This window comes from Podarcis raffonei, chromosome 2 (assembly GCF_027172205.1).
Source record: "Podarcis raffonei isolate rPodRaf1 chromosome 2, rPodRaf1.pri, whole genome shotgun sequence".
In the NCBI taxonomy this organism is placed as follows: domain Eukaryota; kingdom Metazoa; phylum Chordata; class Lepidosauria; order Squamata; family Lacertidae; genus Podarcis; species Podarcis raffonei.
The window spans coordinates 88,389,397-88,404,068 of NC_070603.1; the positions used below are offsets into that span (position 1 = coordinate 88,389,397).

A 14,672-nucleotide genomic window follows, 5' to 3' on the forward strand; every position below is an offset into this window, starting at 1 on the left:
ACAAAAAATGCATCATATTAGGGAAAATTGCTTTCAAAAACGTGTACATTAGTCAAAACTGCATACAAAAAGATGTATTTATTAGGAGGAATTCTGACAAATTTTCATAGGGATTAAAAAAACAATAATTGCAAATTGCTGCAGAAACATGGCAAACTGAATTTAAGATTAAAATAATGAGAAAGTGAAATTGACAGATTTGACCATCCTTAGGTGCAGGTATTTCTCTCTGGGGGTCTGAGGTGACCCACCTGTCAGGAGTTGATCAACTCCACACATGGCTTTACTTTTATAGTTGTAAAATTAAATATTTTTAGAAACACCACAAGTCTCAAGTTTGGTCTCCTCCAAAAGCAAGTCAAACCTGAAAAGTGCTGCCTCTGCAACCTCCTGAGGAAGTTCCACAGCAGAAGAGTGTTTTTAAAGCACAACGATTTTAGTGGTAGCTTCTGCTTCCAGCAGAAACTGGGAACTACCTCTCTCCTCAAACACTTCAATTCCCCCCTCCCCAGTTGGCTCTCGGCAGGTCACAGGTCTTTTGAAGAAAAGAAAAAGAGAAAAGTGAGTGAGACTGGAGAGAAGTACAATAACGTATTGCAGTTGTCTTTGTTTATGGATGTCAGTACAACTCCTTGCAGCAGGAAAGAGACTTAAAGGAGATCAGAGGTGAGGGAGGTGTTTTATCTCTGCCAGAGTAAAAAGTGCTAAGAAAGCAAGAGGAAAAACTACACTCTGAGCAAGTAGGAGATCTAATTTATCAGTGGCTAGGAAGGAAAGTAGGAGGGATTGCACCCGGAAAATCCTCTGTGTTCATGAAGAGCTGAAAGACTGAATCAGAGAAGGAGGAAAATGGATGTGATTGAAATCTAATAGTCTCTTCAAGCATGAAAATTAAATTGCATGGTTACACTGTCAAGTTGTCTTCATTAAAAGCAAAGAACAGAAGGACAGAGGCCTATTTCTCAATTTTACACATGAACATCAGTCAGGACTTTAAAGTGAACTTCAGCCCTTTCAAGACATTGGCTGGGCTCCTTAGTTTGGCAGGCAAGGTTGCTGCTGCATCAGGATTTCAAAAGTAAGGGACTCTGCAGAGACACAGAATCTGATGTGAGATGCTTGACTGACAGGTGGTTGGCAGTGAAGGATGCCGTTTAAGTTTTCCCCCAATTGGCTTTTCAGCAATTCTTTCAGAAACTTAATGCTGCGTCAAAGTGGGGCTGCTCAAACAGTGTTAAGGAAGGAGAGGAGAAATAAAAATCACTTTCCACATTGGCAGGTCTGAAGATGTTTTTCAAAGGGAAGCAGACAGCTCAAAATCTAGTCAGCTTCTTAAACAGAATCTCAAGTGGGTGCTTGAGATTATACCTGTCAATGGAGTCACCTATTGATCTTGGTGCTTTCGCCTCCTTCTCCTTGTTTTAAATAAGCCTCCCAAGGAAACTAACACATTTCCCCACAATCCAGTAGTCCAACACAACAGGGGCATTAACAGGAATAGTATTAAAGGGAACAGCAGTTTAATAATGTAGACAGAGGATGCAATCATTATACAATGCATTTATGCATTGACCTCATATATTTTTAAAGACCCCCCCCAATGTCTTGATGTCACTCATTCGGCATCATGCACCATGTGACATCACCTCCCCCCAATTCTCCTTCAGAAGCTGGTGCCTCTGAGCAGAGCAATACATTTGGCACCAACTTGGCTGCAGGAGTTGCCAGAAGGAGGTGTACAAGGCGCCATCCAGTCTCTTAGGGACTCCACTCCGGATTGGTGTAGGGTTTACTTCTTAGCCTTTTCTTCTCCCAAAGATATCTTGCAAGACAGTGAAGGTTTGGGTCCTAAGGCTTTATGGGTCAAAACCAGCACTTTGAATACAGCCCGGAAACTAATCGTAGCCAGTGCAGTCATGACAGAACTGGTGTTACATGTTTGGACCACTCTGCCTCAGTTAACAGTCTAGCCTTTGAATTCTATACCAGCTGCAGTCTCCAAATTGTCTTAAAAGGCAGCCCCATGCATTGATGTAATCCAGCCTTGAGGTTACCAGAGCATAGAAAGCAGACTTGGCTGCCCAGTTCACTTGAGCCTCAAACAACAGTAATGGATCCAGAAGTATCCTCAAGCTATAGGATCTACCTGCTCCTTCAGAGGGAGTGCAACAACATCTAGAGCAGGTTACATCCCATCCATCTGGTTTAGGGAACCACCCACTAATACAGCCTTTCTCAATCTGTGCTTCCCCAGATGTTGAACTACAACTCCCATCAACCCTAGCTAGCAAGGCTCAGGGATGATGGGAGTTGTAGTCCAACAACATCTGGGGACCCACAGGTTGAGAACCGCTGCACTTACAGGACCACAGTCTTGTCTGATTAAGCTTCAGTTTATTGGCTCTCATCCAATCCATCACCGAGGCAAGACATTGATCTAGCACACCCACTGCCTCACCTGAAGATGTATAGGAGAAGCAGAGATGTGTGTCTCCAGCAAATTGCTAACCATGTACTCCAAAACTCGAGATGACCCCATTAAGCAATTTCATGTAGAGGCTGAATAGCATGGGAGATAATACAGAACTCTCCAGAAGCTGACACAGAAAGGCTCCATGAGGCCAAACAATATCCCTCAAGGATCCCCCTGTGAAAACAGCCACCCAAGTGGGACTGGAATCATAGCAGTGGTGGTGCCCACTCTCAATTTGGACAGCCACTCCAGAAGAAGACAATCGTTAATGGTATCAAAAGCCACTGGATCAAGGATAACAAAACAGGGACACATTCCCACTGCGGCTCTTCCGACAAAGGGCCACTGAGGCAATTTGTGCACCAAAGCAGGCCTAAACCCAAATCAAAATAGATCTGGGAAAACCAGTGTCATCCAAGAGAGTCTGGATTTGGCCAGTGACTGCCCAAGAACCTTGTCCAAGAAGTGGAGATTGCTACATTGATCTGTACTGATTTTGGCTCCAGATGATACACACAGATTTTTAGAATGAGGACTTACTTTCGGTTTGCTTCTTGATCTTCAGAGTTACAGTTTCTCCAGCCATCTGGAGTAGATGAATGGCTTCACTCAGAGGCTTCCCCTTAAGGCTTACATTATTAATAGCTAATATCCGGTCTCCTACATGGATCGCTCCAGTCCTAAAGAACAAGCAAATGAAAATTCCAACTGTTATGCAAGACAGTAATTTCATTAAATCAGCCCATAAATAAAGATATCCATGTTCAGTTGATGGATGCATGTGCGGCAAGATTTAAAGTTCTGTGGTAATCAGAAGAAAAACATGAAAACAAATGCACAACTATTTCCAGATTAGCAGGCACTTCTCCAAATTCAGTGATTTATAATGGAAAGAGAAGCCCATGTCTTCACCCGTTCTACACATAATGCTTCTCATTCATCTATAAAGGCTGATCCATGAATTCCAATTGAAACAAACAAACAAACAAACAAAACCCCCAGACCTGTATATGCATATATCTGCATAGACAATCTGTCAGGGTTTGGGAACCTTCACTTCTTGGGCCCCATTAGGCCCAGCACAGATCCCAAATTGGCCCACGGGGTGGTTTCTCACAAACCATCTGCACACCTGACATCATATGTCATATGGATGTGGATTTAAGGGAGCTCTCAATTGCCCCTTGGCCAGCTGACTGGGAGCCATGCTGGGATCAGCTACACTAGGGAGCTCCCCATTGGGCTTTGAACCCAAGCTGCATCATCTGCAGAGGGGAAAATGCTCCATTTATTAATACTGTGTTTTTACTTCTGCAGAGACATCAAAGTGGTTACCAATCAGCTGTTTGGTGGTTACCGCAATCTCCTTTGAAGATGCCCTTTCAGCAATAGTCAGCTGATTGGTGCTAGAGGGTGCATTCAGAGTGGCTTGTTGTAACCACCAATCTGTTGATCAGTGACCTCCTTTGAACTGCGACAGGTTTCAACCACCTGCAGTCATTATGATGCCATGTGAGCAGCAAGTGGGAAGTCCCTTTGCCCTCACTGCCATGGGAAGAAGCCACAGCCAATGTCTGACATCATGATGTCAAGAATACCTGTAAAAAAAATAAATGGGTTGCCATAGCCAATCAGATGAAATGGCAGTGAAGTCAAAGAAGGCAGAAGACAGCAATGTCAAATAAGAAGGGGGGGGGGTAACATTGCCCCAGAGTAGCAGGCAGAGGAACAAAATGCGCCAAGCAGCAGGACGTAATCCAAATGTTTGGTGAGGCCAATATTTTGCCTTGTCATTTGTCTGGCTATGGTGAATAGACTAATTTTGAGTTGCATATTGGAATTACAGAATGCATGGTGCCCAATGATTCACCCATGAATACTACAAAACATACAAAACACGGTGAAGGTGGTATAAAGAAAGTACCGGTATTCCTCAGGGCAGTGACCCATTCAGTTTGATCTGGGCTTGCTTGACTTTAGTAATTCATCTAAATAGACTGTGAACTACAAAGGGCACAGTGAGTTTCACCTGACCCTTGGGGTGCTGCACATGGAGACCACAATAATAAAGGCTGCCTTTGCGTGACATAAGTAAACCATCCAGCTCACAGGTGGAATCCAAGGTACGGCTCAACTGTGGGTTGTTTTCCAATGGATGCAAAGGCCAGTTGTGTCATATCCTCCATTTAGATCACAGTTATTCCATTAAGCTACAGCTGCAACAGACATTCATTTCCTTGCATGCCCTAAATTGCACTACAACTCAAACGTTGGTTAAGTACATAGAGACCAATGGCCGGCCAGTTTCAGAATGCTTGCTGTACCCGTATCCCTTTTCCTTGTGCTTCTGCTGTTCTAGCCATCAGCTGCGGTAAAATCTCCAAGAATTGTCATTTAAGCATATTTTATCTTCCCATCAGAAGAGTCTGTCTTAGCTACTCCACTCCCTTCCGAGAGTAAATTACTTTTGCTTGCAGATCTCCCAAACAAAAAAACCCTGTCTATTTTCAGTCACAGAAAACAAAAGCTTAGCACACAGAACAGCAATCAGTTTTGGAAATCTTGTCTGTTGGCAGCTTATAAGGATATAATTCAACTTCTTTATATTTCATGCTCTCTCTCCCCCCACCCTGCTTTTTCCTTTGAGTCAGGATATTGATTTCTCAACTATCCACTAGAGGTCACTATGGTGCCAGTTTAAATAGCAAAGTTAACTTTATTTCCAAACAGTGGATTAATGAACTGAAATTATAAAATTCCTCTGTTTTCTCTAGCAGCTGAATGGATTGGTCTAAATTCTGGCTTTAAAATTATGGGAAGGGAATGTGCAGGGGCCCAAAGATTCACCTTGTATCTATTTTGTTTTTAAACATTCTGATCCGTTTCTGAATTGCACTATGCTTTTTACACTTTGATCTGTGCTCCAGGTTCTGAGCCATTCTGTATATAGTGAAGTTCTGCGTTCTCCATTCATTACAGCTGGGAAATATAAAAAATGGGTGCTGTTTGCAAATACGGCTGTCCCTTCTGAGGAAATGAAGCCTGCCCAATTTCAGAATGATAGTTGCAGGGGTTCTCCTGCAAGGACAGACGTTACCAGTTTGCAGTGGTTACATGTGAAAGGGGTGATGGTGGTGAAAAGAACAAAGGATCCACAGGAAAAACTGAGGTGGGGGGGAAATGTCATGTACCCCCAGCAATTTCACAAGCATGTAAACAAACAGTCCACAAATTACAAGCGGGATAGCTCAGTTGGTTAGGGCATGGTGCTGATAATGCTAAGGTTGCAGGTTCAATCCCCATATGCTACAGCTACATATTCCTATATTGCAGGGGGCTGGATTAGATGAACATCAGGGTCCCTTCCATCTCTATGATTCTAAGGTTATGTGGCTGCACATTTTGAACACAGCACTCCTGATTGGTTCCTTGCTTGTAACTCTCTCTCTCTCTCTCTCTCTCTCTCTCTCTCTCTCACACACACACACACACACACACCCCTTGCACAAACATATCCACCAATGCATAAACATAATAGCACTGAATATACTACCTGGAAGAAGCTTCACAGTCTCCCCAAGCAACACAAAATTGCCCGTTGGGAGCTCAGAAACTGTGACAGCCATTCAGCGCACAAACCTCTCATGTCTCCTCTCAAGATCACGTGCAACCAAGTTCTCTCTCCTCTCTTTCCTTACGCGCACAGCCACGTAACTGTGCAGAAAGATCTACACCACCCACGTATGCAGGCTCTATTTAATTCAGTGGCACAAATGGGCAGAAGAGCTTCCCAGTGGATTACACTCGGAGTATCATTATAGATGCCTGCCCATCAGGATGCAAATTGCAACTCACCTTTCCGCCAGCCCTCGTTTTGTCAGTCCTGAAATGACAATTGGGTCAAAAGGCTCCTCGGTCCCTGAAATAGTGATTCCCAGGGGTCCACCATATCTCTTTAGCTCCACTGTGTAGATGATAGCACCAGTTGTTTCTTGCTCATCTGTTAAGAGGAAAGGAGGGCTCTGATTATAGAAATCACCCTAAACTAAAGGAATTCCTGAGATTAGTCCTAGATCATCTAGAAGATACAGGCTGATTATTAACTTCCATTAGACCTACTGCTTGTTTTTTCCAGTTATCAAAAACAACAACCCAGTAACCGCCAAAGAGGATTGGGAAATGATCATTTATTGCTTAATAGCTAGTAGCATGTGATTACTAATTTCATTATAATACAGGAAGGAATGAAGTGCATATTTTAATTCTTTTCCTCCCCACTTCCTACAATTTCCCATGAATTCTAATTGTTATTGATACAAAATACCTTTAACTAAGTAAATGGATCAATTCATATTTGTAATTAATTTTGGTATATATGCTTTGATGCAACTTTGCTAATTAATATATCCAGAAACATTTATCTGAGTGTTTATTGCTGTTTGGATTTTAATTTTAAGGAATTGCTGTGTGCCACATACTGTAGTGTAAACAAATACTGTATTTTTCGCTCTATAAGATGCACTAGACCACAAGACGCATCTAGTTTTTGGAGGGGGAAAACAAGAAAAAAAATATTATGAATCTCAGAAGCCAGAACAGCAAGAGGGATCGCTGCGCAGTGAAAGCAGCAATCCCTCTTGCTGTTCTGACTTCTGTGATAGCTGCGCAGCCTGCATTCGCTCCATAAGACGCACACACATTTCCCCTTACTTTTTAGGAGGCAAACAGTGAGTCTTATAGAGCAAAAAATACGGTATATATCTCAATGCAACCATGTTAAAACAGTTTAAATATGAAAATGGATGAAAACGATGTCACAAAGAAAAACAATAAGGGAAGGAAAACAGGTAGATAATGTGTACATCAAGAAATGGAGCATGTTTGCTGTCTACTGGAATCTGAAAGTACTGGACTGTACATAACTGCATTTATTAGCTAGGCAATTTTGTTTCCATTAATATACCTATGTTTATAATAAGGCCATTTAGATACTGGTACTCTGTTCAAAGCATAAACACTTATTTAATAATGATAAGGAATCTTCAAGGTATGCATCATAGCTGTCAACTTTTCCCTTTTCTTGGAAGGAATCCTATTCGGAATAATGGAATTTCCCTTAAGAAAAGGAAAACGTTGACAGCTAAGGTATGCATCAAACCTCAAAGTATTTCCTAGCAAAACAGTAAGTAACATTTAAGCCTTAGCGTAGGTTTGTAGGCATTTGCTATGTGCACATGTGCACCAACACATAAATGCACATGCACATGTACACACCAATTACTTGAACAACAGTTTTCCAGTTTCTCTGCCAGGCTTTTCTTAAGTATTGGAGTGTTTTATTAAAATGGCTCAGAAACAGCTTGATTCAGTGCTTTCATACCAGAATTATCCTCATCCTTCCTGATCTTCAATTTGACAAGTTCTTCACACTGCTTTAAGATCTGCACCGCATCCTCCATTGAGCAATTGTCGAGTCGGATATTATCTATGGCTAACAGCTTGTCTCCGGGCTCTAAGGTGCCAGTCCTGTGAGCAATGGGGGAAAAACAAGCCTGTGTTTAACACATTCCAAATAGCTGCATACTTAGTTCTTCTCCAAGAGCTGTTGCAGTACTGTGGGTGGTATGGCAACTCTTCTGCAGAAGAGAATTTGCCCAGGTTAATGATTTTAAAAAAACAAGATATTTCTGCATAGAAACAGGTTCAAATAACTAAAATCCAGCCTGAGAATACACCTCATTATTAGCAATTCCCTTAGCTAGTGAAAGTTAGGCAGCCTTTCAACATTTCAATTGGGGTAACTTAAATAAGTGAGAAAATAAAAAAACGAGTCACAGGTAAATGTGAAGGAAGCTGGTGTCAAGAAAGCATTTTGTGAATTACAGTTTTCTCCATATATCATGAAAGGACATAGGGAGGTGCTGTTATTGGCTGTCCTCATCTCTCATGGTGCGTCATCCAGAGCAGAGGTAGCCAACTTGTTGCCCTACAGATGCTTGACCACAACTCCCATCAGACCTGATCACTGGCTTTGCTGGCTGGGGCTGATGGGAGTTGGAGTCCAACAACATCTGGAAGCCTCCATGTTGGCTACGTCAAAATAATATAGACCAGTTTATACTGTACGTAACTCAGAGAGCAAACTCTTAATGCATGCATGTTCTACTTTTATATAATAAGGCAGTGCTGGCAACACTGCTTGTACTGGAATCAAGTAGGCTTAAGTGAGATTCCAGGAGTCAGTATGCTTATAAATACTAATTTATTAAAGCCAGCACTGTACTCTAATTAGACCTACTTCTATACTGAGGCCAAAGGAAATGTCAGGCCATGGCACACCTTGTGAATAACTTTAGCAAGTCTAATTACGCACAGGAGGAGAATATGCAAACATCTGTGAACTTCGGAAGACATGGAAAATGTTTGGCGTTACAGTTCATTGGTCCTGATGTTTGGGAAGGAGCCATCGCTTGGAGGAAGAACGCACATACTTTGCACAATGAACGTCCCAGTTCAACCCCCAACATCTTAAGCTGAAAAGATCTCGGGAGGCTGGACTGGGAAAGAGCTTTGCTGTTGCCTTCAGGCCCTGCTTGCTGGCTTCTTATAGGCATCTGGTTGGCCACTGTATGAACAGGACGTTGGATTGGATAGGGTGATCCAGCAGGGCTTTTCTTATGCTTATTCTTTGTATCTCTGACATCTATTTTTCCCCTCCTCATTCTTCTTATATTCTTAGAACTGCAGATAGTCAGAGCAGACAATATGGGTACAGGTGGCTTGGAAGTCTGAACCAATATAAGGGTCTTCATATGTCTTAACTGGGTTCAGCTGATTTAGTGTCTGAGACTTGTAAGTGGAAAATTAGATTCTTCACTTACCTGTGTGCTACACTTCCCTTCTTGATATCAGAGATAATTAAAGGCTCCCCAGACTTTCTGCTTGCTGTTGTGAGAGAGATACCACAGAGTCAAAACTCAACCTGTAACTCTAGGATAATCTTTAGCATTACACTAACTTCACAAAGTAGGCATTATACAAGTCTTTGGAATTCAAAATTGAATGGAAGATTCATGCTGAGAAAGCCTAACACTTGGCCTAAAGTTTATTAAGCATTGGCATTGACAGGCACTTTAAGAACAACACATTTCTACACACTTATCCCCAAACAGGAGATATCTTTCTGGCCTTTCATGGCGTCATGATGAAGGCAACAATATAAGCCCGTGTGGGGCAATGGTTAGACTGGAGGACCCCCAGGCTTGAATCCCCAATCAGCTGCGGAGAGTAGGAGGGGGGAGAACTACCACAACTTGATTTATCTTATGATCCAAACAACCGAGTCGTATTCACAGAGACCGATGACCTGGACAAGAGAAGAGTAAGAAGGCATCGATTTCTGTCCAGACCCTTGTTTTGTCTCATGCAGCGCTGTTTCTGCTCCACTGCAGTTTGACTGCCAACAGAAGCTATACAATTCCTCTCATGAATTGTCTGATACAGTAGAATCTTACATAATTCATTACGTGGTTAATTTATCATCACGTTACTCCACACCATTTATTTAAACACAAATACCATTCATTTCAATGCAAAGGAAATGCAATGCAGCTCGGGGAGGGGAAGTTATCGATTATGCATCATTTGCGGACTGAAAAGAACAAGAGAAGCAAATATTGATCATATTTGCTGGACTGATTTCTGCTCCAGACGTGGGACGAATAAGCAAAAAGAAGCAATTTCCATTCCCGTCAGAATCCTCCAACATCCCCAGCACAGGGTGAGAGCAGATGGCTCCAGAAAAACTAGGCTTGGGAAGCAAAGGGGTGGCAAGAACCATTATTAGGAGAGCAATAAAGAAATCCAAGTGACCAAAAGCTGGGGAAATGGTGAATGGGGGTAAGAGGAAATACTGTGGAACACCCACCACCCTTCAGCTATCTTTGATGGTGCAACCTTTTCCTTCTCCTGTGGCAGGAGTATCACAGCAGACAGATCCACAAAGATAGCTAAGAGTAAAGGGGGGGGCGGAGCAGGTGTCCTAGAGATTCCACATACAACAAGATGATGTACCCATAGAGTAGGGACAGGGAACATTTTCCAGTGCAACGTTCCCTTGTGAGCAACCTTTCAGAGGCTGCATGCTAGTTGTGGGGAAGGCCAGAGATAAAAGTGAATGGAGCAACACATGTGACTATTATCTTTGCACAGCAGGCTGCGTTCCAGTCACACAAAATCCAGAGGTTCCAACATACATGTCCACCCATTGCGTCCTCCCTCCAGGCAAGCAGCAGGCACTATCGCAGCTCACGGACAGATCCCAAGCAGGCCTGAGGGCCACATTCAATCCATTGGCCTGAAGTTCCCCCAGCCCTGTCACATAGGACTGTAGAGGGAATCCAAGAGGACGGCTTCTTGCCAGGAAGCATTTCACTTCATTATCTTTTTCTCAGCCACATCTGATTGTGGGCAGACCAGGACATCCGATACCTGTTTAAAACTAAGGGCATTTTTACCACAGAAATGGTATAGAGGGAGATAGCAAGAATCGGTTCCAAAGCTGTTCAGATCTTTCTCCTGTTTTTTTCCCCTTCCTAGTTGAACAAATTCGCCTCTGTTGAATAATATAAAAATGCAATTAGTCAGTACCTATGCATACTCCTAGAGGGACACGGGTGGCGCTGTGGGTTAAACCACAGAGCCTAGGACTTGCCGATCAGAAGGTTGACGGTTCAAATCCCCGCGACAGGGTGAGCTCCCGTTGCTTGGTCCCAGCTCCTGCCAACCTAGCAGTTCGAAAGCACGTCAAAGTGCAAGTAGATCAATAGGTACCGCTCCGGCGGGAAGGTAAACAGTGTTTCCGTGCGCTGCTCTGGTTCGCCAGAAGCGGCTTAGTCATGCTGGCCACATGACCTGGAAGCTGTACGCCGGCTCCCTTGGCCAATAAAGCAAGATGAGCGCCGCAACCCCAGAGTCGGCCACGACTAGACCTAATGGTCAGGGGTCCCCTTACCTTTATGCATAGTCCAATCAAACATTATTATAGCATATCAGCAATAGTAGAAGTAGGCAGAAAGGTCTAGCACTGCAATTCTCTACACATGTACTCAGATGTATAGCTAGCCGAGTCCAATGGATCTTACTCCCAGACATTTCCCAGCATTTATTAAGGTTAACTTGTTGAAGGGCTCTTACAGATAGCAGAGGCATAAAATAATCCAACTCTCCATGAATTGGCCTGGTAATTGCCCCAAACAACACTTCTCTCATAAAAGTTAGACATGCACACTAGGCCTACATTTGTCCTGGTACAACACACATTATTGCTGAATGCAGCAACCCACTCACTAATAAGCACAAAAGAAGATACCATCAGAGAAGAAATAATTCGGTCTCTGGAGCTGGTTTGTCAATGGCAAAATTTGAATTACGCTTTTCAAAACAGGCTTAATGATATTTAATTTGGATGTAGCAACATAGGTCTAGGAAGCTGTTCTGCACACCAGTAATTAAAAGAATTTCCAGCCCAGAATTCAACAGAACTGGTAACAATTCAATTTGCTTTAAATAGTCCCTGCTTATTTAATTTATACGCAGAATACATCATGCGAAAGGCTGAGCTGGATGAATCCCAAGCTGGAATTAAGATTGCCGGAAGAAATATCAACAACCTCAGATATGCAGATGACACAACCTTGATGGCAGAAAGTGAGGAGGAATTAAAGAACCTTTTAATGAGGGTGAAAGAGGAGAGCGCAAAATATGGTCTGAGGCTCAACATCAAAAAAACGAAGATCATGGCCACTGGTCCCATCACCTCCTGGCAAATAGAAGGGGAAGAAATGGAGGCAGTGAGAGATTTTACTTTCTTGGGCTCCATGATCACTGCAGATGGTGACAGCAGCCACGAAATTAAAAGACGCCTGCTTCTTGGGAGAAGGGCAATGACAGGCCTAGACAGCATCTTGAGAAGTAGAGACGTCACCTTGCCAACAAAGGTCCGTATAGTTAAAGCCATGGTTTTCCCAGTAGTGATGTATGGAAGTGAGAGCTGGACCATAAAGAAGGCTGATCGCCGAAGAATTGATGCTTTTGAATTATGGTGCTGGAGAAGACTCTTGAGAGTCCCATGGACTGCAAGAAGATCAAACGCATCCATTCTTAAGGAAATCAGCCCTGAGTGCTCACTGGAAGGACAGATCGTGAAGCTGAGGCTCCAGTACTTTGGCCACCTCATGAGAAGAGAAGACTCCCTGGAGAAGACACTGATGCTGGGAAAGATGGAGGGCACAAGGAGAAGGGGGCGACAGAGGATGAGATGGTTGGATAGTGTTCTCGAAGCCACAAACATGAGTCTGACCAAACTGCGGGAGGTAGTGGAGGACAGAGGTGCCTGGCGTGCTCTGGTCCATGGGGTCACGAAGAGTCGGACACGACTAAACGACTAAACAACAACAAAGTCACATATAATTAGAACACTTTACAAAAAAAAAAAAAAGCTTAATAATATTAAACAAGGCAAACTCTCCTCTTAAAAGTAATTCAGTATCGTACTGATTGTTCTGTGATGCTCCTCCCAATATGCAAATCATACAAACTAATTTAGGGGACTACTGATCAGCAGTCAATTAGTATTCAATTAACCCTACTAAATCTTATTAGCCAAATTAAACTCTCACGGGCAAGTGCCACCTCTTCCTGTTCACTACTCAGGTTTTCTTTCAGCTGGCCTTTTAATCCAATGCTGAAATTGGAATGGGTTTGCTTTGTTTTTAATTCATGGAGCCATTATATGCAGCTCAGGCTTATTATCTGGCAATTCATATTAAAGGCTTCATGTATATCTCCATTCTATTCTACCAGAACTCCACCATGCCTTCTTGAGTTGTGAATGAAAATGACATTGTCCTTGTTTCCTATGGTTCTATGTACTATAGCAGGGGTGGGAAACCATTTTGGCCTGGCAGGCAGATCCCACTCCCATAGGTCAATTTTTACAGGTGGGTGGGGCAACTTGCCTGCCAATCACTAGGTGTTGTTATGACATCAGGTGATTGTCAGGTGAGTTGTCTCGCCCTCTTGTAAAAGTCCCTTGCGCAAAGCTTGAGAACCACAGTGTAAGCGACTTTGCAGGCTTTCTGCTTGGAACTTGGCATAGCTCTGTCAGTAGAGAATGAGACTCTTAACCTCAAGAGTCATGGGTTTGAGCCCCACATTGGGGGGAAAGATTCCTGCATTGCAGGGGGTTGGACTAGATTGGCCCTTGCGGTTCCTTCCAACTCTATGGTGCTATGACTTTCTCAAGTGCAAAGCGCAGTACTATCAAAGCTGTCTTCTGCAGGGATCAGCTGTACCACTGAGCACCCCATGGCTTGTCAGGTTGCCCAGACTGACAAACTGAAGTTATTCAACATAACAAACTGCGGCTATCCAAGAGTAGAAGCTAAAGCTTGCAGACTTTTGGTCACACAGAAGGAAAGAGAAGGGAGTCAGCCTGGAAGAAGGCTAGCTTTGTTCACATCTTGCTAAACCAAAATTCAGTGTGATGTCTGAATGCAGCCTATATGATTGAGGCTCACCATCCCACCAATTGCTAACTACAGGCTAATCACAGGCTGTTTGGAATTATAATTTCTTTTTTTAAAAAAACTTCCTTATATAATGCTTCATTGCACCAGAAGACTCATGTGTACGTATGTCTGCGTATGTATGGCTTCTGATCCAAATTTCACTGTAGTCTGAGTCTGAGGCTTAGAAGTTAAAATATTCTCCGCAGAAGAAATCTGGAGAAACCTCAATCAAACACTCTCTTTCTTAGGTATTACTACATTAAACACGCTTAGCTTTGTGACATTTCTGCAGATCAATAACCAGGCATTTTGACAACAGAAATGCAAGCTGTTCTCAAACCAACTTGATACTATTTCACAAGCTACCTTTCCTGAGCCCTGCTTGCCTTCATTGTTGCAGCTGGCAAGTAAAGAGATCTCAGTCTTGCTAGTAACTGCACCAATTGAGCCCACAACTCGGCCAGCTGGCTGCCTTTGTATGGATCACAGTATTCACACTAAGGGACATTTAAGGGTGATTCCATGTTTTGAGGGTACCAGCTCATGTCTCAGCACAACAAAAGAGGAAGGATGTTCAGCATTCTTATTTACTTTTCCTGATTCGTAGGCATGCTTCCACAATATCTGCA

At 43.0% G+C, this 14,672-nt stretch overlaps 1 protein-coding gene across 5 annotated transcripts in view; it reads right to left on the reverse strand.

Moving 5' to 3' along the window:
* GRIP2 (glutamate receptor interacting protein 2) overlaps positions 1-14,672 on the reverse strand; it is a 371,385-nt gene that overhangs the window by 12,990 nt on the left and 343,723 nt on the right. For 3 of the 5 annotated variants that reach the window (XM_053378049.1, XM_053378050.1, XM_053378051.1), the window contains exons 15-19: positions 9,355-9,418; positions 7,854-7,999; positions 6,329-6,473; positions 5,321-5,452; positions 3,014-3,153 (exon numbers count right to left, since the gene is read on the reverse strand). In XM_053378049.1, coding sequence (XP_053234024.1) covers positions 3,014-3,153; positions 5,321-5,452; positions 6,329-6,473; positions 7,854-7,999; positions 9,355-9,418 — 627 coding nt within the window. The remainder of the gene's footprint in view (positions 1-3,013; positions 3,154-5,320; positions 5,453-6,328; positions 6,474-7,853; positions 8,000-9,354; positions 9,419-14,672) is intronic. The other 2 variants (XM_053378053.1, XM_053378052.1) reach the window with 1 other exon arrangement.